This window comes from Lethenteron reissneri, unplaced genomic scaffold (genome assembly GCF_015708825.2).
Source record: "Lethenteron reissneri isolate LAM-NWPU_2019-01 unplaced genomic scaffold, ASM1570882v1 scaffold_1326, whole genome shotgun sequence".
In the NCBI taxonomy this organism is placed as follows: Eukaryota; Metazoa; Chordata; class Hyperoartia; order Petromyzontiformes; family Petromyzontidae; genus Lethenteron; species Lethenteron reissneri.
Window position 1 is genome coordinate 1 of NW_026891032.1, and position 23,151 is coordinate 23,151.

At 51.4% G+C, this 23,151-nt stretch overlaps 1 protein-coding gene and 1 pseudogene across 1 annotated transcript; one reads left to right on the forward strand and one right to left on the reverse strand.

The window, feature by feature from the left end:
* Positions 1-12,990: 12,990 nt before the first annotated feature.
* On the reverse strand, positions 12,991-15,517 carry LOC133362003 (N-myc proto-oncogene protein-like; annotated as a pseudogene).
* A 5,200-nt stretch (positions 15,518-20,717) lies between these two features.
* On the forward strand, positions 20,718-22,522 carry LOC133362000 (tumor necrosis factor receptor superfamily member 1B-like). Its single transcript, XM_061580972.1, has 3 exons — positions 20,718-21,189; positions 21,855-22,016; positions 22,149-22,522. Exons 1-3 carry the CDS (start codon positions 20,718-20,720, stop codon positions 22,520-22,522), a joined length of 1,008 nt encoding a protein of 335 aa, XP_061436956.1.
* Positions 22,523-23,151: the final 629 nt, after the last annotated feature.

Genomic DNA, 23,151 nt, shown 5'->3' on the forward strand with positions numbered 1-23,151 from the left:
CAAGATTTCTATTTTGACGATACAGCAGCAAAATTTAAATTAATCGACGTGATTTTTATTTATTTTATTTAATTAATTTTAATTTTTTACCTACGTGACTTACCGAAAAAACCCAAGAATAATAAGAGTGACAAGATTTCTATTTTGACGACACAACAGCGAAATTAAAATTAATCGAAACGTCGTGATTTATTTATTTATTTTTATTTTATTAATTTTAATTTTTTACCTACGTGACTTAGTTGTTGATCAGTGGCGGCAGCGTGTGAGTGAGTGAGTGCCCCACCTTCTCTCCGCTTGGCCTCCCTGCCCCGGAACTCCCTGTCCAGCGCCTCGCGGTCCAGCTTCGCGTTGGCGCTCGCAAAGTCAAACTCCGCGTCCAACTCAACGCACGGCTCCGGGGCCCCACGGGGAGTCTGGGCGGCAATCCGCTTCGTGCTCTGACACCGTCGCTGCTGACGCTGGGGGACGTCTGCACCCCCCGCTCCACCGTGGCGCTCTTCCTCGCGGCTGTGGGAGATAGTGCAGCTGCGTGTGAGTGTGTGGAGTGTGTGTGTGTGCGTGAGTGTGAGTGTGTGTGAGTGTGTGTGTGAGTGTGTGAGTGTGTGTGTGAGTGTGAGTGTGTGTGAGTGTGTGAGTGTGTGTGAGTGTGCGTGTGTGCGTGAGTGAGTGTGTGCGTGTGTGAGTGTGCGTGTGTGCGTGAGTGAGTGTGTGCGTGAGTGTGTGTGAGTGCGTGTGTGAGTGTGTGTGTGTGCGTGTGAGCGTGTGAGTGTGTGAGTGTGTGCGTGTGTGTGAGTGTGTGAGTGCGTGTGTGCGCGTGTGCATGTGTTTCTCACTATAAATCCTTTATATGCGTGGCATCGGTATCGGTTTTATTTATTATTCATTTCTGTTTTTCTTGAGTAAGAGTTTCATTTTTATCACATTGGTATTTTAAATTAAATATGAAATTTTTTTTACGAACATTAATTGTCACGCACAACGAGTCTGTGTGCAAAATGTCAGCTCGATCGGATCATGGGAAGTGGGTTAAAAAACGACCGAAAATTTTGCATGGTCGTAAGCGCGCAAGCAAGCAAGCTAACTTATAAAGGATTTAAACAAGTATAACCCGTAAAAACTAAGTTTTCACTATAAATCCTTTATATGCGTGGCGGCTAGAGTCCTCTCGTCCTCTGGCTTGAGATGGCTGCCACCTATGGGTCAGATGATTGCGTGGCAGCATTAAGAAATTGGTAATTAAATATAATATTTTGTCCTAAAAAGTGTAAACTTTTGGAAAAAAAATTCACGAACATAAATTGCCACGCACAACGAGTCTGTGTGCAAAATATCAGCTCGATTGCATCACGGGAAGTGGGTTAAAAAACGACCGAAAGATTTGCACGGTCCTAAGCGCGCAAGCAAGTGAACTTAATATAAAGGATTTAAATAAAAAAACATCGGATTTCCGTACGACGTCAGGATAAGCTCCGTTAGCGAGCACCTGCAAAGGCTGGCTGCAAGAGGGGGGCGGCGGGCGGGCGGTACAACGCCCGACCACCTTTGCATCCCCAGCGTTTACCGCGCCGCCCGTACCTGCGGCTCCTCCGTGTGCAGGCCGGCCCGTCCGCCGTGTCCCGCACGAGCCGGCGGGCTCCGCGCGTGCCGCCCCCGTGGCCGCCGCGGGCTCCGTGCTGCGTGTCCCGCAGGGGGCGGGCGCCCCGTGACGAGGACTGGACGGGGGCGAGGGTGGGTGGTCACGCAGCGACGGGATCAATCGTAGCGTGTCTAGTAACAACAAATATGATAATTGTTTTTTTTATCCTTTTATCTGGCAACAAAACTGACACCTTTTTTACAAGGAGTCATGTTTTGAGTTGTGTGCCTGTTGGCGTCATCTGGTCCAACACCATGTGAGACTGGCCTCTAAGGAAAGCTGTCTCGGGTGTGGACCAATCAACTTCAAGGACAGTGCACATTATCAGAGTTATTTTTGTTTGCATTCCAACTGCAGGTATTGTGGTCTATGCAAACATGACTCCTTGTAAAAAAAGGTGTCAGTTTTGTTGCCAGATAGAAGGGTAAAAAACCAATTATCATATTTTTCTACTGGCAAATGAGGTTCCAATGGTGTAAATGCTTTACTCCGAGCTCTCATACTCTGATGGTGCATTGTCTTTGAGTTGTGCGCCTTTTGGCAGTCATCTTGTCCAACTCCATGTGAGACTAGGCTCTAAGGAAAGCTGTCTCGGGTATGGACCAATCAAAGATTACAGGGTAAACAACCAATGATCAGAGTTAAATATCTCGGTGGGGTCCTGCCCGCTAAAGTAACCAACCAGTTTGGCGGCGAAGAGAACGGCTGCCCCCCTCTCACCTGCACGACGGCCAGGTGGGGGTGCAGAGCGGAGAGCGACTGCCTCTCTCTCACCTGCACGACGGCCAGGGGGGGTGCAGAGCGGAGAGCGGGCACCCCAACTCCGCCAGGTCCTTGATCTCGCTGGCACGGAAGATGATGTAGTCGTAGATCTCCTCGCGAGGGTCGACGGCGCGCTCGGCGGGGCGACCCTCCGTGCCGCACACACGCACTGCGCACGCACACAAAGACGACGCTAACGCCGCTAACGGTGCCGTGGTGGTGGTCGGTGTGTGGGCGCCACGGTGGTGAGAAGTGAACCACCTCGCCTGGTGTCTATCGGAGGTCGTGCGTTTCATCCCAACCCTGGCGTCGGTTTTTGTCTATCACATCGGGTTTTTGAGATGATGTCAAATATTGCATTTTCAAAAAAAACTTGCGGAAGAAAAATATTAAGTGAATGTGGATATCTACGTAAAATGATATTGTAAACACACTATCCTAAAAATACAGCACCGTATTTTAACACTAAAGCAGTCACTGACTTTTTTTTCGATTTAAAGCTTTCGTGACTGCAGGGATTCATCTTCTTGGTTCTTTCGGTAAAGTCACGTAGAAGGGAAGAATAATAAAATAATAAAAATAAAACATAATACAATAATTCTCACGACGTTTCGGCTACAACACAAGCAGCCGTCCTGCTGTTTAAGCCCTCACCCCCTTTGACCCGTGACCCCCCGTGCGTGACCTTTGGCCAAGGCGACGGTGCAGTCGTCCGTGTTGACCCCGCGGGTGCCCTCGTAGCGGATGCCGGCCATGGAGATCAAGCTCGTCCTGCTGCCCAAGCACAGCGTCCACGTGGCCATGATGATGATGCTGCTGATGATGATGCTGCTGATGATGATGCTGCCGATGATGATGCTGATGATGCTGATGATGATGCTGATGCTGCTGATGATGATGCTGATGATACTGCTGCTGATGATACTGCTGATGATGATGCTGATGATACTGCTGATGATGATGCTGCTGATGATGATACTGCTGATGATGCTGCTGATGCTGCTGATGATGCTCCTGCTGCTGCTCCTGCTGCTGATGATGATGCTCCTGCTGCTGCTGCTGATGATGCTGCTGATGATGATGATGCTGCTGCTCCTGCTGCTGCTGATGATGATGCTGCTGCTCCTGCTGCTGCTGCTCGTAGCCGCCGCCGGCTCGAGCTACGGGAGACGACGAGAGGGGAGGGGGGGGCCGGGCAGGAGGAGGGGGGGTCATGGTGGTGATGATGGTGGTGATGGTGGTGATGGTGTTGATGGTGTTGATGGTGTTGATCGTGGTGATGGTGGTGATGGTGTTGGTGGTGATGGTGATGGTGGTGATGGTGTGATGGTGTTGATCGTGGTGATGGTGGTGGTGATGGTGGTGATGGGTGGTGGTGATGGTGGTGGTGGTGATGGTGTTGATGGTGTTGATCGTGGTGATGGTGGTGATGGTGGTGATGGTGTTGGTGGTGATGGTGGTGGTGGTGATGGTGGTGATGGTGTTGATGGTGTTGATCGTGGTGATGGTGGTGATGGTGGTGATGGTGTTGGTGGTGATGGTGGTGGTGATGGTGGTGATGGTGTTGATGGTGTTGATCGTGGTGATGGTGGTGATGGTGTTGGTGGTGATGGTGGTGGTGGTGATGGTGGTGTTGATGGTGATGATGGTGGTGGTGTTGGTGGTGATGGTGGTGTTGATGGTGATGATGGTGGTGTTGATGGTGATGATGGTGGTGGTGTTGGTGGTGATGGTGGTGGTGATGATGTTGTGATGTTGGTGGTGATCACCACCCACGATGCGCCCCGCGTGTTCACGCCGTTTGAACTGAGCTGCTCACCGGGTCGCGTCGTGCAAAGGGCGCCAAATTGTGGGGGAGGGGATTTTTTTCCCTCTTCCTGTCAACGGGGGGTATTATTTATTTATTTTTTTTTTTTTGTATTTTATTAAATTTTATTTTTATTTTATTTTTATTATTAATATTGTGTTCCCTATCTACGCGACTTTACCGAAATAAACAAAGAATTGCGCTCAACGTCTGTCGGGTCACTTGAGTTCACCCCCGCCCCGCCCCCCTCACCCCTCGCCCCGCCCCCCTCGCCCCTCGCCCGCCCCCCTCGCCCCTCGCCCCGCCCCCCTCGCCCCACGACTTGCTCTTATCCACTTCCTGCCCTCCGCCCCCCTCCCCCCTCGCCCCCCTCCCTTCACCCCTCGTGGTGGTGATGATGATGATGTTGATGAGGATGTTGGTGATGATGGTGATGTTGATATTGATGATGTTGATATTGATGATGAAGATGTTGGTGATGTTGATGATGATGTTGGTGATGTTGATGTTGCTACAAGAGCTAACGCGTGATGCTTATCAGTGTTATGGTTTACACTGCCCTAGACTTATCAGTGTTGTGATTTACACTGCTCTGTACTATTTGAACCCGAATAAACTACGAGTGGAGACCGCCAGAGGCTCCGCGTGTCTCCGCCTCTGCCCCCCCCCCCGTGTCCCCGTGTCTCCCCCCCTTGTCCCCGGTCTCACCGTGTCTCCCTACCTCGCCCGTGTCTCCGTGTCTCTCTCTCCACCCGTGTCTCTCTCCCCGTGTCTCTCTCTCCACCCGTGTCTCTCTCTCCACCCGTGTCTCCGTGTCTCTCTCTCCACCCGTGTCTCTCCCCGTGTCTCTCTCTCCACCCGTGTCTCTCTCTCCACCCGTGTCTCCGTGTCTCTCTCCCCGTGTCTCTCCACCCGTGTCTCTCTCTCCACCCGTGTCTCCACCCGTGTCTCTCCCCGTGTCTCTCTCTCCACCCGTGTCTCCACCCGTGTCTCTCCACCCGTGTCTCTCTTCCACCCGTGTCTCTCCACCCGTGTCTGTCTCACCCGTGTCTCTCTCCACCCGTGTCTCTCTCCCACCCGTGTCTCCGTGTCTCTCTCTCCACCCGTGTCTCTCCCCGTGTCTCTCTCCACCGTGTCTCTCTCTCCACCCGTGTTCCGTGTCTCTCTCCACCCGTGTCTCTCCCCGTGTCTCTCTCCACCCGTGCTCTCCCCGTGTCTCTCTCCACCCGTGTCTCTCTCTCCACCCGTGTCTCCGTGTCTCTCTCTCCACCCGTGTCTCTCCCCGTGTCTCTCCACCCGTGTCTCTCTCTCCACCCGTGTCTCTCCACCCGTGTCTCTCCACCCGTGTCTCTCTCTCCACCCGTGTCTCTCCACCCGTGTTCTCTCTCTCCACCCGTCTCTCCACCCGTGTCTCTCTCCACCCGTGTCTCTCCACCCGTGTCTCTCCCCGTGTCTCTCTCCACCCGCGTCTCTCCACCCGTGTCTCCACCCGTGTCTCTCTCTCCGCCCGTGTCTCTCCACCCGTGTCTCTCCACCCGTGTCTCTCTCCCCGTGTCTCTCTCTCCACCCGTGTCTCTCCACCCGTGTCTCTCTCCACCCGTGTCTCTCCCCGTGTCTCTCTCTCGATGTCTCCGCTGTGTCCGCTGATCTTCTCCAAGTCATTAAGGTTTCGAGGCTGACGTTTGGCAACTCGAACCTTCAACTCCCTCCACAGATTTTCTATGGGATTAAGGTCTGGAGACTGGCTAGGCCACTCCAGGACCTTAATGTGCTTCTTCTTGAGCCACTCCTTTGTTGCCTTGGCCGTGTGTTTTGGGTCATTGTCATGCTGGAATACCCATCCACGACTCATTTTCAATGCCCTGGCTGAGGGAAGGAGGTTCTCACCCAAGATTTGACGGTACATGGCCCCTCCATCGTCCCTTTGATGCGGTGAAGTTGTCCTGTCCCCTTAGCAGATAAACACCCCCAAAGCATAATGTTTCCACCTCCATGTTTGACGGTGGGGATGGTGTTCTTGGGGTCATAGGCAGCATTCCTCCTCCTCCAAACACGGCGAGTTGAGTTGATGCCAAAGAGCTCCATTTTGGTCTCATCTGACCACAACATTTTCACCCAGTTGTCCTCTGAATCATTCAGATGTTCATTGGCAAACTTCAGACGGGCATGTATATGTGCTTTCTTGAGCAGGGGGACCTTGTGGGCACTGCAGGATTTCAGTCCTTCACGGCGTAGTGTGTTACCAACTGTTTTCTTGTTGACTATGGTCCCAGCTGCCTTGAGATCATTGACAAGATCCTCCCGTGTAGTTCTGGGCTGATTCCTCACTGTTCTCATGATCATTGCAACTCCACGAGGTGAGATCTTGCATGGAGCCCCAGGCCGAGGGAGATTGACAGTTCTTTTATGTTTATTTCATTTGCGAATAATCGCACCAACTGTTGTCACCTTTTCACCAAGCTGCTTGGCGATGGTCTTGTAGCCCATTCCAGCCTTGTGCAGGTCTACAATCTTGTCCCTGACATCCTTGGAGAGCTCTTTGGTCTTAGCCATGGTGGAGAGTTTGGAATCTGATTGATTGCTTCTGTGAACAGGTGTCTTTTATACAGCTAACAAGCTGAGATTAGGAGCACTCCCTTTAAGAGTGTGCTCCTAATCTCAGCTCGTTACCTGTATAAAAGACACCTGGGAGCCAGAAATCTTTCTGATTGAGAGGGGGTCAAATACTTATTTCCCTCATTAAAATGCAAATCAATTTATAACATTTTTTCCTGGATTTTTGTTGTTATTCTGTCTCTCACTGTTCAAATAAACCTACCTTTAATATTATAGACTGATCATTTCTTTGTCAGTGGGCAAACGTACAAAATCAGCAGGGGATCAAATACTTTTTTCCCTCACTGTATGTTAACCACGCTGTGTGTGTACACCTATGTTAACCACACTGTGTGTGTACACCTGTTAACCACACTGTGTGTGAACACCTATGTTAACCACACTGTGTGTGAACACCTATGTTAACCAAATTGTCTCAACGTTGCATGTGTACTGGGTTTTAATTAAAATTTAGTTTTCTTGATGGAGTAATTTCTGCCCCTTTATATTTTTCAACGCTTTCACTTCACGTGATATGCCTCTGTTTGTCGTGGTCAACATCTTGTAACAACATGTTTAGTCTACTTCCTGTTGTCCAATCCACGAGACTGTGTGCTCACTGTGACAACGTACTGCCCGCACACCAATCAGGCGCCACGTGCCTCAGGCTCACCTGCGTCGTGTGCGTGCATCACTCGAAATAAAAAACACCTAATTGATAAAGCAATCAATAAAAATCGGCGTCAATCACTTAAGCGTCTCTTTAAAAGCGTGGACGTCTTATTAATTAAATATCTATTTGCCCGCCGGGAATCGAGAACGCCGCGGCCCCTGAGCTCTGGAATCGCGTCGCCCACGAAGCTTCTGAACACGCGGTGAGCGCCGAGCGCGTGTCGCGCAACTCAAACTTGTTGTTTTATTATTCAACTTCATTCGTCCCCCTCTCTCTCTGTGTGTGTGTGGCGCGCTCAAGGCTCGTGGGCGACACGTCGTTCACTTCCACGTTGTCCGCTCGACTTCTTTAAAAAAATGTTACAATTTTTTAATAAAAAAAAATTTGTATTAAATTTTTTTTAAGGAGTTTCTTTTAGTGGGTTTACCTATACAATGCATGGGTCTCCTTGCATATCTAGATTATATTTATTAGTTCAACAACAACAGAGAACACCGCTGCCGGGTGACTACCTAACACGAGGTCTGACCCTGCGTAGTAAAGTGTTGTGTGTTGCTAAATTGGTTATGGCTACAAAGTATGTTTAATGGATAGTATTATTCCACACAAACTTTGCGTTTGTGAGCAGGACTTTACGTGAAGGGATGACACAAATGCACGCCACGTTTTTTTATTTAAAATAGTTAAATTTATCAATGTCCTGGGTCACAAAAGCAACGTTTGTGAGGAGATTTTATTTAAATTTATTTTTAATTTATTTTAGTTTTATTTATTTCTACCTACGTGACTTTACTGAAAAAAACCTCCGAGTATGAATCCTTGCAGTCACGAAAGCTTCAAATTTAGAATTTGTTGAGATTAACAATAGCCACTTTCTCTACTTTTGAGACATAAGCTATTAGATAATAAAACTGTACTACTAAGGGACAATGTTGTTGTGACACTGTTATTAATGGAGTGGATTATTCACTTCGCTTTTGTGTCCTGGGTCACACAAGCAACGTTTGTGTGGAGTATTAAGAGCCCACTTTCTCTACTTTTGAGGCACTAGCTATTAGGTAATAACACTTTACTACACAGGGACAACAATAAAACATGTTTTTGTTACACACTGAATTATCTACTTAATCGAGGAAATCTCTAAAGCTTTCGTGACTGCAGGGACTTGTCTTCTTGGTTCTTTCGGTAAAGTCGCGTAGAAGGGCTCGTTTTTTGTCTGAAATCCTACGGCCTTTCACTGGAAAAAACACCTCTGCGGTACTAAACTCTACTGATCTGGTATCGACAATCAAGGGGATTTCCCTGTCCCCAGACGACCTGCTTGTCAGTTTGGATGTGGTTTCCTTATTCACCAAAGTTCCTGTACCTGACACCATCGCAATCATTGAAGACTTGATTCATCAAGGACTGAATGCTGGGGTCCCCCCCCCCCCTGGTGAGACACTGCTTAACCAATACATACTTCACCTGGAATGGAACTTTCTACAAACAAACTGAGGGTACCCCAATGGGCTCCCCCCTATCTCCGGTTGTAGCCAACGTTTTCATGAAGAAATTTGAGACTGACGCCATCCAGACTGCCACTCTATGCCCGACCTTGTGGAAGAGGTACGTAGATGACACTTTTGTCATTTGGCCACATGGCCGGCCTGCTCTAGACCAATTCCTCGACCACATCAATTCCATACACCCAGCCATCAGATTCACCATGGAAGTCGAAAAAGATGGCAAGCTACCCTTTTTGGATGTCCTAATTAAAAGGAGACCTGATGGTTCAATGAGCCATTCTGTCTACAGGAAAGCCACCCACACGGATGCTTGCCTAAAACCGGATTCCCACCACCATCCATCCCAGAAAAACTCCCTCGTCAAGACTCTATACCAGGGGTCCTCAAACTTTTTAAACAGGGGGCCAGTTCACTGTCCCTCAGACCGTTGGAGGGCCGGACTATAGTTAAAAAACAACTATTAACAAATTCCTATGCACACTGCATATATCTTATTTTGAAGTGAAGAAACAAAACGGGAACATACAATATTTAAAATGAAGAACAAGTAAAGTTAAATCAACAAACTTGCCAGTATTTCAATGGGAACTATGGGCCTGCTTTTGGCTAATGAGATGGTCAATGTCCGGTTCCATATTTGTCACTGCTAGTCGTAACAAGTGATGCAAGTGTGCATCCGTTAGTCTAGATCTGGTTGGAGATTTCAAATGTTTCATTCTGGAAAAAGTGTGTTCACAGACATAAGCGCTGCCAAAGATGGTTGCCATTTTGAGTGCATGGTTCCTGAGATGAGGATATGTCTCAGAGGGGAGAGATGCATAGAAATTATGAAGGCTGCTTGACTTGAATGCGTCTTTCAGAGAGTCACAATTCTGCAGTTCAGCGAGTTCCATTTGGTAAATTGTATCCACATTTTCAATGTCAATAGAAAATGGGTTATGGAAAAGCTGTATGTCCTGTTCATGGAGATGAAGCTCTTTAAATCTAAATTGGAACTCCTTTTGCAATTTTTCCAGTGAATCCACACATGTTTTGTTTGGGAATGCAACCAATGTTTTTTCCGCTAACAGATTTTGAGTTGTGGGGAGATGGCAGAAGTTTTCCTCCTTCACTTGTTTGATGAGGAGGCCTAATTTTACTTCAAATGCTTTGACATGTGATTACATATCACAGATGAGCTTCCCCTTTCCTTGAAGTTGCACATTGAAACTGTTGAGTAGCTCTGTTACATCTGTCAGAAAGGCAAGGTGCCATTTCCATTCTGCATCATTGAGCTCTGGTACTTTTTTGTTTTTTGAAAACAGAAAAGCTGTAATCTGTGGAAGTAAGTCCTAGAAACGTTTCAAAACTCTCCCTCGACTCAGCCAACGGACTTCTGTGTGGTACAGAACATCTTCATAGTCAACATTTAGCTCGGACAGAAATTCCTGAAATTGTCTGTGGTTTAGTGCATGATCTCTAATGAAGTTAACAGTCCCACTTCAGTGATTTACTACACAGCGCTTGTTGGTGGATGAGGCAGTGTATGGCTATTGGATGAGAATGGTTATGTTTGTCCATCTCTTGGTTAATGCGAGCAATTACTCCTTTCTTAGACCCCACCATGCTAGGAGCACAATCAGTTGTCACACTGGCTAGTTTAGCCCAGTTCAGCTCCAAACCATTCACAGTTTGGCAAACCTTTTCATAGATATCCTCTCTTGTAGTTGTTCCTTTGGTGCTTTGCAGTGCAGCAAGCTCTTCTGTGACTTCGAAATAGTCATTCGTCCCACAAATAAAAATTAGAAGTTGTGCAGAATCACGAACATCGTTGCTTTCGTCGAGTGCCAAGGAAAAATAGGAAAGTTTTTTTTGTGGAGTTTTGCAAATGCTGATGGAAATTGTCTCCCATTTATTCAATCCTCCGTGTAATTGTAGGTCCTAAAAGACTCACTGTACTAAATAAATCGGCCTTCTCTGGACACATCTCTTTGGCAACAGAAAGAAGGCATTCTTAACAAATTCTCCCTCAACGAATGGTCTGCCAGTGCACAACTATTAGCTTGGCAACTTGAAAACTTGCTTTCAGTGATGAAATATTTAGCTGCTTCTGCTTCACAAAAGTATTTTGCGGAGTTAATGTATTTTTCAGTTTTATATTTTATCTTTTCTCACTTCTCCGACAAACAATCATATTTATCTTTATGTTGAGTTTCATAGTGTCGACATAAATTGTATTGTTTGAACACAGACACTATATTCTGGCATATCAGACACACAGCTCTTTCCTTGTACTGCATGAAAAAGTAATCATAAGTCCACTGTTTTTTGAATATCCTACACTCCGAGTCAATTTTTCTCTTTCTTGACATCATTGTTTTCTAGGGAGTCAAAATTGCTATTAGTAAAATACCAATATATATACAGCGCTACAAAAACAATATAGCAGCATAACTTTGCCCACACAGAGACATACAGACTGCACTGCCCATCAATGCAGTCTGATTGGGGGAACTCCACTTTTACCCCAGGCTCACACTGGTGTGGGTGCCATTAAAAAGTTAATTACACCTGCAGTTTTGTTCACAGATCGCAGTGCGATCTGCGAACTCGCATAGGAATATGATCGCATGGGGGAGAAGACCCATGCGATCCACTGCAGGAAAAAAGGCACATGTGCCTTTTTTTCTTCCGAATCTAATGCAAGTTCAGCCATACAGCATATGGCTGAACTCGCACTGCTCAGAGATCGCAACAGTATGAACCGGGGCTTACACAACATACAACATATAACCTCATATAATTGAATAGCAATCAGAATATAAATGCACTTACTGTCATTTAAATTGGGTTTCCTACTCCTCGGCTGTCTGTCACTGACTAGCACGGGAAAACAGCAGGCAGCCCCTCCAGAGATCAATCTGTTATTACCCCTCTATCATTTACTCAGCACACAGGAATATCACTGAGAGTGGAGCCGAGGGGCAAGTGAGGGAGCTGAGGGAGGGAGAGCCAGTCAAGCCCAGCCAGGGGAGGGCTGGCAGCCTTAGGCCTGGCGGGCAAATCCAGTCAATTGGCCCATTGAACCATTCACCAGCGCAGCCAATGAGTGCCCACCGCCGCAGCTCAATTCAGTGCCCACCGCCTCAGCTCAATCAGTGATCACCAGCGCAGCCAAATCAGTGCCCACCGCCGCAGCTCAATCAGTGCTCGCCACCGCAGCCCAATCAGTGCCCACCAGCGCAGCCCAATGAGTGCTCACCAGCGCAGCCAAATTAGTGCTCACAAGCGCAGCCCAATTAGTGACCATGGGCCGGATAAATGTCCTCGGCGGGCCGAATGTGGCCCGCGGGCCGTAGTTTGAGGACCCCTGGTTTAGACGGTACGGAGGTCACGGTTTAAAGTTCTCAACATCCACCAAAACCAAGAATGGGCCAACATCCCACCCGAGTGGGGCGCGTGAAGCGCGAGGCGAGACTGCGCTAGAAGCTGGTGCAGCAGCTCGATGCTGCCGGCGTCTGAGATGCCGACACGTGCAACTTGGCCAAGGTCCCTTCTACATCCGCGCGTTAGCAAGTGAAGGGTGCAACAGGGTGCAACACAATCACGCACGAGGCACTTGGTGTCTTGTGGGCTGTATTTACGTTCCAATAAGAGATAAAGATACAGCGAGGTCCACAAAGTGCTGCAACGAACGCTTCGCAGCTGCTAAGGCCGCTTTGAGCTCAACGGCAAAAAGACCGAGTTTATCAGCGATGCAAAGTAAGCAACAACACCCCTTGTTTTAAGGGACATTCAAAAAAGGTTACTAAATGTAACTTTTGCACTATTGACAGGAACAACTTTGTTCAAAAAGTTACTCGCGCTAAATCTTACAAAAACCCTGGGTAATTACGTAACAACTTTTGGTGCCTACATTTTCCATGTTTTATATGAAAAATTAAACAAATCAAAGTGAAAATCGCCATGGAACAGCATTAATGGCAGTATTTGCCACATTGAAGCATCATTTGTGCAGAAATGTCTATTGAGGTACAACTTACCATTCCCATCAACTCAAACCTTGGCAGTCAAATATTCAGAGGCATTACGTTGCAAACGAGGTCACGGTGCATACAAAACCACTCAATGGCAAAGAGGCTCAACTGTGCCGGTCGCCAGAGGCTTTCGTCCAATATCAAAACAAAAGTAACTTTCGGTTTAAAGTCTTTAAACGAGATGCAAATGGAGACCGCTCGGCCAACGAGTTCTTCAGGGTTTCCAGCCTCGCCAGCAGCTCCCGACGTCGAATCTGCTCGCGCCGCTTCTCCGCCTTGAGTCTCTCCTCCTCGCGCTTCAGGGTGCGCGAATATTCTATCGCGCGCTTCAGGATCTGCGCCTTGGCCGCCTTCTCGTCGTGCGCCAGCTCCGGTATGCCGCCGCGCAGCCACTGGAAACCCTTCTTGATGGAGTCGCGCCGCCGACGCTCCTGGTCGTTGTGCCGCTCGCCAAGCCCCTCCGAGCCGCCGGAGCTCCGAGGGCCACCGCCGCTCCCCGTCGAGACGGCGCGGGACGAGCCGGCCCCGCCGGTGGCGCCCCGGCTCCGCGCGGAGCCCCGCGGCGCCGGCGGGGGCGGCGTCTTCGCCCCGCGCGCAGGCGGCGAGGGGGCGGCGTAGTTGTGCTGCTCCTGGTGCACGGGCGGCGTGGACGCCGGCGGGGCGAGTCGCCGCCGCTGCTGCCGCCGCTGCCGCCGGTTGTTGTCGTTGTACAGGGGGGCCATGTTTGGTGTTGTGCACGGCGCGTAACGCCACGCTCGCTGTGGCGTGGCTCCACTTCTCCACGGTCACCGCGTCAATCTCTCCATCTTCCGCGTCGTCGTCATTGTCTGCAGAAGGGAAACACGTATACGTCAGCAACGCAATGTAGAAAAATGCAACATTATAAACCTAAACTGCGCAGGTGTAGTGCCAGAAGAGGGGAGGAGCTGCTGGGGGCTCTGGGACCCTAGACAGAGAAGCCCTCGGCGCCAGGCGCTAGAATCCCAGGCACCCCAGACAGCTAAGCCCCTTGGCACCACCAACGGGGGGGGGGCTGTGTGTGCTCTGTGGGATATCTGGGGGCACACACAGCCCACCCCTCGTTGGGCACGAGGCATAAAAGGGCAGCTCCCTGGACGATCGGGGCCAGTCGCAGGTCAAGACCCGCCAGCCAGTCAGCTTAGGACCCTGTACCCCCTCGTCCCGCTTGTCCTTGTAAGGGCCGGGATGCTGTGAGGGCCAGTGGTGGGACTCTGGGACTCCCGGCTCTACGTCCTTGTAAGGGCGAGTTCCGAGTCCAGACCCCCCCACCGTGGCTGGGTTGGGTCAGGTAGCTCCCCTAGGGTAATTGTAGCCAGAGGACCCCAGAGCGTAGCCAGAGTAGTGTATCTAGGCTGTGTACCTAGGCTGTGTACCTAGGCTATAACAGAGTATCAGCACTGTTGAGGTGTTGTATTGTAATAAAGAAGTTACTTCTACAAGTGTCTCCGGAACCCATTACACAGGTACAGGACCTGTTGAAATGTACACACGCAACATTCGTGTAGTGAGCTTGACAACTGTAAGTTTGTTGTAAACGAAGATGAACAAGCTAATTCGAGAAGTTTTCGTGACTGCAAGGATCCATACTTTTTGGAAGGATGTCATTGACCAACTTTAGCAGCCTCACAGTTCACTGCAGGGTTAGGGGTTAGGGTTAGGGTCAGGGGTTAGGGGTCAGGGGTTAGGGTAGGGGTTAGAGTTAGGGGTTAGGGGTTAGGGGTCAGGGTTCGGGGTTAGGCTCCACCCCCCCCCCCCCCCTCTTAACCTCTATGTAATCTCGTGTCTCTCAGAGCTCGCTTCACTTGATACGGTGATTTTGCTGTAACTGTTCCACCTGAAGATGGAAGCTCGAGTTGCCTCCGAAACGTCGTGATTAATTTCATGTTTGACCTGCGTGACTTGACCGAAAAAAACAAAAGGCACGACCGCGCTAAACACGACCGAATAAAGAAACACGCAAAACAGCGTGCAAGTCTCACCCGAATCACTGCGCGTCTCGTTGCCGGGAGACATCGCCCCGCCCACGACAGTCTCCCCATCCTCCCGCCCCTCGGCCGGCAGGTGCCGCCCTCCCGGCTCAAAGGGCAGCATCTCGGCGGGCACCGCGGCGGCCGCGGGGCTCGGCACGGCGCGGGAGACCGCGGGCGGCGGCGGCGCCGACTTGTCGGCGGGCGCCAGCCGCCCCGGCGTGGCTCTGGCCGAGGAGGCGGCGCTGCTCCACATGCAGTCCCGCAGCAGCATGGCTCCCACGGCTCCCACGCCGCTGCCGCCGGCGGGGTCCCAGACGTGGCCGCGGCTCGCCACTTCGCCGCCTTCGCGGCTCGGATCGCCCGAGGGCGTTGGCGTTGCGTTCGCTCCGTCCGGCGCGGGGGGCAGGAGCTCAAACTTCTTCCAAATGTCCTCGCTGGGCAGCGTGGACTGGTGCCAGTCGCTGTGCAACTCCTCGCAGTTGTAGAAGGTCGAGGAGGAGGAGGAGTCATCCCTGCCGGCAGACATTGCGTGGATGATGACGACGCTGCTGCTACACGTGTGATGATGATGACGCTGCTGCTACTTTCGTCACGCGACAACACGCCGCGTGGTGGCGGGTAGGGGTTGTTGTTCTTGTTTACATTCCACCACCACCCTCCTCCCTGTTGTTGTTGCGTCTTGTTTACTTCTTCTGCAGGGGGCCGCCGGGCTCGCCTGTAACAACAGCAAACAATAAAGAAAGCAGCGTCGTTAACAAAGCGAGCAAACACCACACAGAGTCGTAAGTGGCGCTGTTACTCATCCACAGCTCAATTTCATTCATCTCCGGGACGTTAAATTTCGATTTAAAGCTTTCGTGACTGCAGGGATTCATCTTCTTGGTTCTTTCGGTAAAGTCGCGTAGAAGGGAAACAATAAAATAATAAAAATATAAAACAATAACAATTCTCACGATGTTTCGTGTTGCAGTCGACACGTCGTGAGAATTTTTATTGTGTAGTGAATACTTGGGACGCAAGAGGGAGCGCACACACAGGGTGACATACACACACAGGGTGACACACAAAGATCCCCCATATAGCCTTAACAGACTGTAGGGGCAAGTGCTGTTAGCAAGCACCTATGAAGGCCGGAACGGTACACGAGGGGGTGGGTGGCCAGCACCACGCCCGACCGCCTTTGTCTCCCTAGTGGCAATGTTTACACACCGCACCAGGTACTCATTTGAGGCTGAGTCGACCTAGGGAAGGCCCGGGACTGGTTCAGACAATCGTCTGATGTTGGCCGTGAGCAGGAATCGAACCCGGGTCGCCAGGTTCATAGCGCAGCGCGCTAACCGCTACACTACCGCTCCCCATACAGCGTGACACACACACAGGGTGACACATACAGGGTGACACACACACACGGCGTGACACACACACACAGGGTGACACACACACACAGCGTGACACACACAGGGTGACACACACACGCACATGGTGACAGACACACACACAGGGCGACACACACACACAGGGTGACACACACATGCACACAGGCTAACACACACACACAGCGTGACACACACAGCGTGACACACACAGGGTGACACACACACACACACACAGCGTGACACACACAGGGTGAGACACACAGGGTGACACACACACAGGATGACACACACACAGGGTGACACACACACAGGGTGACACACGCAGGGTGACACACACACGCACACAGGGTGACACACACACACACACAGCGTGACACACACAGGGTGAGACACACAGGGTGACACACACACAGGGTGACACACACACAGGGTGACACACACACAGGGTGACACACGCAGGGTGACACACACACGCACACAGGGTGACACACACACACACAGGGTGACACACACACAGGGTGACACACACAGGGTGACATACACACACACAGCGTGACACACACACACAGGGTCACACACACACACAGCGTGACACACACACAGGGTGACACACACACACAAGTGACACACACACACAGGGTGACACACACACGCACACAGGGTGACACACACACAGGGTGACACACACACACACAGGGTGACACACACACACACACACAGGGTGACACACACACGCAGGGTGACACACGCACACAGGGTGACACACGCACGCAGGGTGACACACACACAGGGTGACACACACACAGCGTGACACACACGCACACAGGGTGACACGCACACAGGGTGACACACACGCACACAGGGTGACACACACGCACACAGGGTGACACACACGCACACAGGGTGACACGCACACAGGGTGACACGCACACAGGGTGACACGCACACAGGGTGACACACGCACACAGGGTGACACACGCACACAGGGTGACACACACGCACACAGGGTGACACACACGCACACAGGGTGACACACACGCACACAGGGTGACACACACGCACACAGGGTGACACACACGCACACAGGGTGACACACACGCACACAGGGTGACACACACACAGGGTGACACGCACACAGGGTGACACGCACACAGGGTGACACGCACACAGGGTGACACGCACACAGGGTGACACGCACACAGGGTGACACACACACAGGGTGACACACGCACACACAGGGTGACACACACACGCACACACAGGGTGACACACACGCACACACAGGGTGACACACACACACAGGGTGACACACACACACAGGGTGACACACACACACACAGGGTGACACACACACACACAGGGTGACACACACACACAGGGTGACACACACACCACAGGGTGACACACACACACAGGGTGACACACGCACACAGGGTGACACACGCACACAGGGTGACACACACACGCACACAGGGTGACACACACACGCACACAGGGTGACACACACACGCACACAGGGTGACACACACACGCACACAGGGTGACACACACACGCACACAGGGTGACACACACACGCACACAGGGTGACACACACACGCACACAGGGTGACACACACACGCACACAGGGTGACACACACACGCACACAGGGTGACACACACACGCACACAGGGTGACACACACACGCACACAGGGTGACACACACACGCACACAGGGTGACAGACACGCACACAGGGTGACAGACACGCACACAGGGTGACACACACGCACACAGGGTGACACACACGCACACAGGGTGACACGCACACAGGGTGACACACACACACACAGGGTGACACACACACACACACAGGGTGACACACACACACACACAGGGTGACACACACACACAGGGTGACACACACACACAGGGTGACACACACACACAGGGTGACACACACACACAGCGTGACACACACAGATTACAATGATGACGACGATGACGATGAGACGCTTCGCTGAGCTGCCGTAAGTGACGGGAGAAGTCGGCGTCAGAGCAGGAGCTGTAGAGCCGCTCCCAGTGAAGTCCACCCCCAAGTGGCTGGTGGACTCGGGGTGACGAGTGATGGTGGGGGGGGGGCTACTCACGGTCAAGGGGCAGGACGAGGGGGGGTCACAGAGACGCCAGCAACGCCACGAAGCCGCCGCCGCCGGCAGCAGCAGCTGTGGTGATGGTGGAGAAAGAAGCCTCCATTGGGGTGGGGGCAGGGCAGGTGGTCGGACTCCGCCACCAAGTGGAGGGGGTGGGGGGGGGGAACTTGGGCGAGCCCATCTCGCAGTGGAGCTGGTGAGCGCCGCGGCCCATTGGCCGGGAGGGCCCCGCCTCTCCCCCCCCCCCTCAACATCCACCGCGGTGGTACAGGCCGGGGGGCGGGTGAGTCACGAGACACTGGACTGCACAGTGAGATGTCAAGCGTGAACAACGCGGTGCATTAGTTTATATCTGTGTAGGAAATAATACATTGTCAGTTTTTTTCTTTTAAAGCACAGTTGGTAGATGAAGATTATATTTTAGGATTGTATAGTGTTGAGTCTATTGTACAGTGTTGAGTCTATAGTGCAGTGTTGAGTCTATGGCAGTGTTGAGTCTATGGTGCAGTGTTGAGTCTGTGGTGCAGTGTTGAGTCTATGGTGCAGTGTTGAGTCTATGGTGCAGTGTTGAGTCTATGGTGCAGTGTTGAGTCTATGGTGCAGTGTTGAGTCTATGGTGCAGTGTTGAGTCTATGGTGCAGTGTTGAGTCTATGGTGCAGTGTTGAGGTCTATGGGCAGTGTTGAGTCTATGGTGCAGTGTTGAGTCTATGGTGCAGTGTTGAGTCTATGGCAGTGTTGAGTCTATGGTGCAGTGTTGAGTCTATGGTGCAGTGTTGAGTCTATGGTGCAGTGTTGAGTCTATGGCAGTGCTGAGTCTATGGTGCAGTGTTGAGTCTATGGTGCAGTGTTGAGTCTGTGGTGCAGTGTTGAGTCTATGGGCAGTGTTGAGTCTATGGTGCAGTGTTGAGCCTATGGTGGAGTGTTGAGTCTATGGTGTAGTGTTGAGTCTATGGTGGAGTGTTGAGTCTATGGTGTAGTGTTGAGTCTATGGTGCAGTGTTGAGTCTATGGTGGAGTGTTGAGTCTATGTTGTAGTGTTGAGTCTATGGTGCAGTGTTGAGTCTATGGTGCAGTGTTGAGTCTATGGTGGAGTGTTGAGTCTATGGTGTAGTGTTGAGTCTATGGTGCAGTGTTGAGTCTATGGGCAGTGTTGAGTCTATGGTGGCAGTGCTGAGTCTATGGTGCAGTGTTGAGTCTATGGTGCAGTGTTGAGTCTATGGGTAGCAGTGTTGAGTCTATGGTGCAGTGTTTGAGTATATGGGCAGTGTTGAGTCTATGGTGTAGTGTTGAGTCTATGGTGCAGTGTTGAGTCTATGGGCAGTGTTGAGTCTATGGTGCAGTGTTGAGTCTATGGTGCATTGTTGAGTCTATGGGCAGTGTTGAGTCTATGGTGCAGTGTTGAGTCTATGGTGTAGTGTTGAGTCTATGGTGCAGTGTTGAGTCTATGGGCAGTGTTGAGTCTATGGTGCAGTGCTGAGTCTATGGTGCAGTGTTGAGTCTATGGGTAGTGTTGAGTCTATGGTGCAGTGTTGAGTCTATGGTGCAGTGTTGAGTCTATGGGTAGTGTTGAGTCTATGGTGCAGTGCTGAGTCTATGATGCAGTGTTGAGTCTATGGTGCAGTGTTGAGCTTATGGGCAGTGTGAGTCTATGGTGTAGCGTTGAGTCTATGGTGCAGTGCTGAGTCTATGGGTAGTGTTGAGTCTATGGTGTAGTGTTGAGTCTATGGTGCAGTGTTGAGTCTATTGTGCAGTGTTGAGTCTATGGTGCAGTGTTGATGTGTCTGTGCGGCAGGATGTGGCACTGGTGGTGCCATGATCCACTCAGCATGCATCCTCGCACTCCCAAGACCCCCGTCCTCCCATCCCCTCCCACCACGATCCGATTGTGTTGAGAAGATTCCAGAAGAATGGATCATTCGTGTCATTTTTTATCCCCATCGACTGTGAACTCGCGCTTGAATTCGGTCGTTTTCCCTTCGTTTCGTTGCGTCTCTCTGCCGCTGCTGATCGAATGGCCGGCGATACCCCCTGCCTGCTGATCTCCACATCGTCGTCGTCGTTGTCGTCAACCACGCTCGATCCTCCGCGGAAATGAAGACCTCCCCCCATCCACGGCCACGCACCGACGACGTCACGTCTCCCACCTGTGCTTGAACACAACCGTGCGCGCTCCTCCCGCACCCCCCTTCGCAGGTAGCGTCGGGGCTACGCCAGCGACAATGACGACGACGATGACCACCGTCATCGCGACAATGCTGCTGGTGGCGACGACGGGGGCGGCAGCGGCGTCGACGGTGTCGGCAGACGACGCAAAGAAGCCTTCTCCGTCCCATCCGTACGGGCTGTGTCCCCCGGGCCACCGCGTCTCGCTGCCGTTCTCCACGAAGGCCGTGGAGGGGCAGCAGCAGCAGCTGGAGGACGCGTCCCACGTGGAGGCACGTTGCACTCGGTGCCCGCCACGCCACTACACCCAGTTCTGGAACTCCCTGGACCGGTGTCTCTACTGCGGCCCGGGGTGCAAGGAGGGTCAGCGGCTCGCGAAGGAATGCAGCCCCACGCACGACCGCGTGTGCGAGTGCGAGCCGGGCACCTTTCTGCTGCAGGAGTTCTGCGTGCCGCACAGAAGCTGCGCCGCCGGGCACGGCGTCGTCACCAAAGGCACGCACGGGGGGCGGGGGGCGGATACACCACGTGTGTCGTTGCGGTTCAGTCGGCGATCGATTCGCTCGTACCAAGACGCTACTCAATTATTGCGTCTTATTTAATTAGTTGAATCGATGACAGTTCCTTCCGCGTGACCTCCCCCATCAACCAAAATGCACGAACGCCCACACTCCCCATTCATGCATTCTTCATTCATTGTAGTACTTGGTTCTGCATGTCGCTCGGCGCGTACATGCACGGGTAGGATGTCCTCGCTAAAGGCGCGAGTGCGCATGACCTATTCATTCGTGGAGAGGTGAAATCATTTGCGCATTATTTCATTTGTTCTGTTGGCTCCAATCACCAGTTGCCCATCGGGATAGAGCTTCTGCGTGCCCAGCACGAGCTTTCTACCCCACTCAGACATTAATTGGTTCCTACATGCATCCGTCTGATGATCATTCATTTGTTCATAATAAAGGTTCTTGGGTTAGATCGCGTTATTTATAAATGCGTCATTTGTAAATGTATTTAGTCGTCAAGTCGGGGAATCTTATCACCACTTTCCCATCGCCCAGCTATCTCCCAGCCATCTCCCAGCGCCAATCAATGCCTATTCTCTTCTCATCTTTCTCTCTCTCTCTACGCATCTCTACATTCTCTCTCTCTGTCTGCCCGTGCACCCTCATCTCACGCTCTTCTCGGCACCGCAGGATCCCCGCACGAAGACACGCACTGCGCCCCGTGCCCTTGGGGATTCTTCTCCCCGGAGGTATCGGCGAATGCCGCGTGCCGCCCGCACACAAACTGCCTCACTCCGGGCTCCGTGCAGCTGCTGCCCGGGGCCTCCACGCACGACGCGCTCTGCTGCAACCGTAGATCGATGGCATAGTCGGAGAAGCAGCTGCTGGCTTCGGAGGGCAGTAGATGCCGTACTGGGTGATTGCATTTCATTTACACCTGATGACGATTGCTTGTGTTGCAATCGAAACGTCGTATGCCGGTAGCAAGACGCGTCGCCTCTCTTCCCTCCGCAGGGGAAGATGGTGCCGAGCCTCCGTCGTCTAACCCGCCGTCCCAGCCGGAGTACGCGTGCGTGGACGCGACCCTGCGATTCGTGGACAGCGTCCGTCACCTGATTCTGCCGTGCCTGGCCCACCACGACACGAAGGAGGCCGCCTACATCTGGAAGCTTCTGGCCGGTGCCGCGAGGCGGCGGCGGCGGCAGCGGGAAGGGCGCAGGCAGCGTGGGGGGAACGAGACGAAGCGGGCGAGGAGGTTGGAGAGGCAGCTGGAGATGCTGCTGGGGGTTTGCGCAAAGGGAGCGTCGCCAGGAGGGTCGGTGAGAATGCACGCGGCGACGGCGGCGGCGGCGGACTGAACGTGGTCGAACAAGATGGGGGGAAGGGCCTTTGAGGACGTCCATCTTCTTGGTTCTTTCGGTAAAGTCACGTAGAATGGAAATAACAAAATAATAAAAATATAATAAAATATATTATTATAAATAATTAAAATAAGAAAATATTAGAAATTAAGCATAATGAAATATATTATTATATTACTTTTTTATGTTTTATTTTATTATTTCCCTTCTAGGGGACTTTCGTGACTGCAGGGATTCATCTTCTTGGTTCTTTCGGGAAAGTCACGTAGAAGGGAAATAATAAAATAAATAAATAGAAAACATTTATGCTTTATTTTTTATCTTTTTTTATTATTAAATTTTTTTATTATTTCCCTTCTACGTGACTTTACCGAAAGAACCAAGAACAGTGAATAACTTTAATAAGCCGAAAATATTAACAGACACTCCCTCACGACTGAAACCTTAACCGCTGAACATTTCAGACAATTTGCCCTGCCGTGAGGTGCAGAAGAGTACGGTGTCGTTACGAACAGCGAACACTGTGACAGCTAAAATGCTACAAAAGTCTCCGATTTGGATGTTGATTCACGTGAAGAGAGAACATTTCAGCAGTGTTCACAGTCTCTCCTACGACCAGGCCTCTC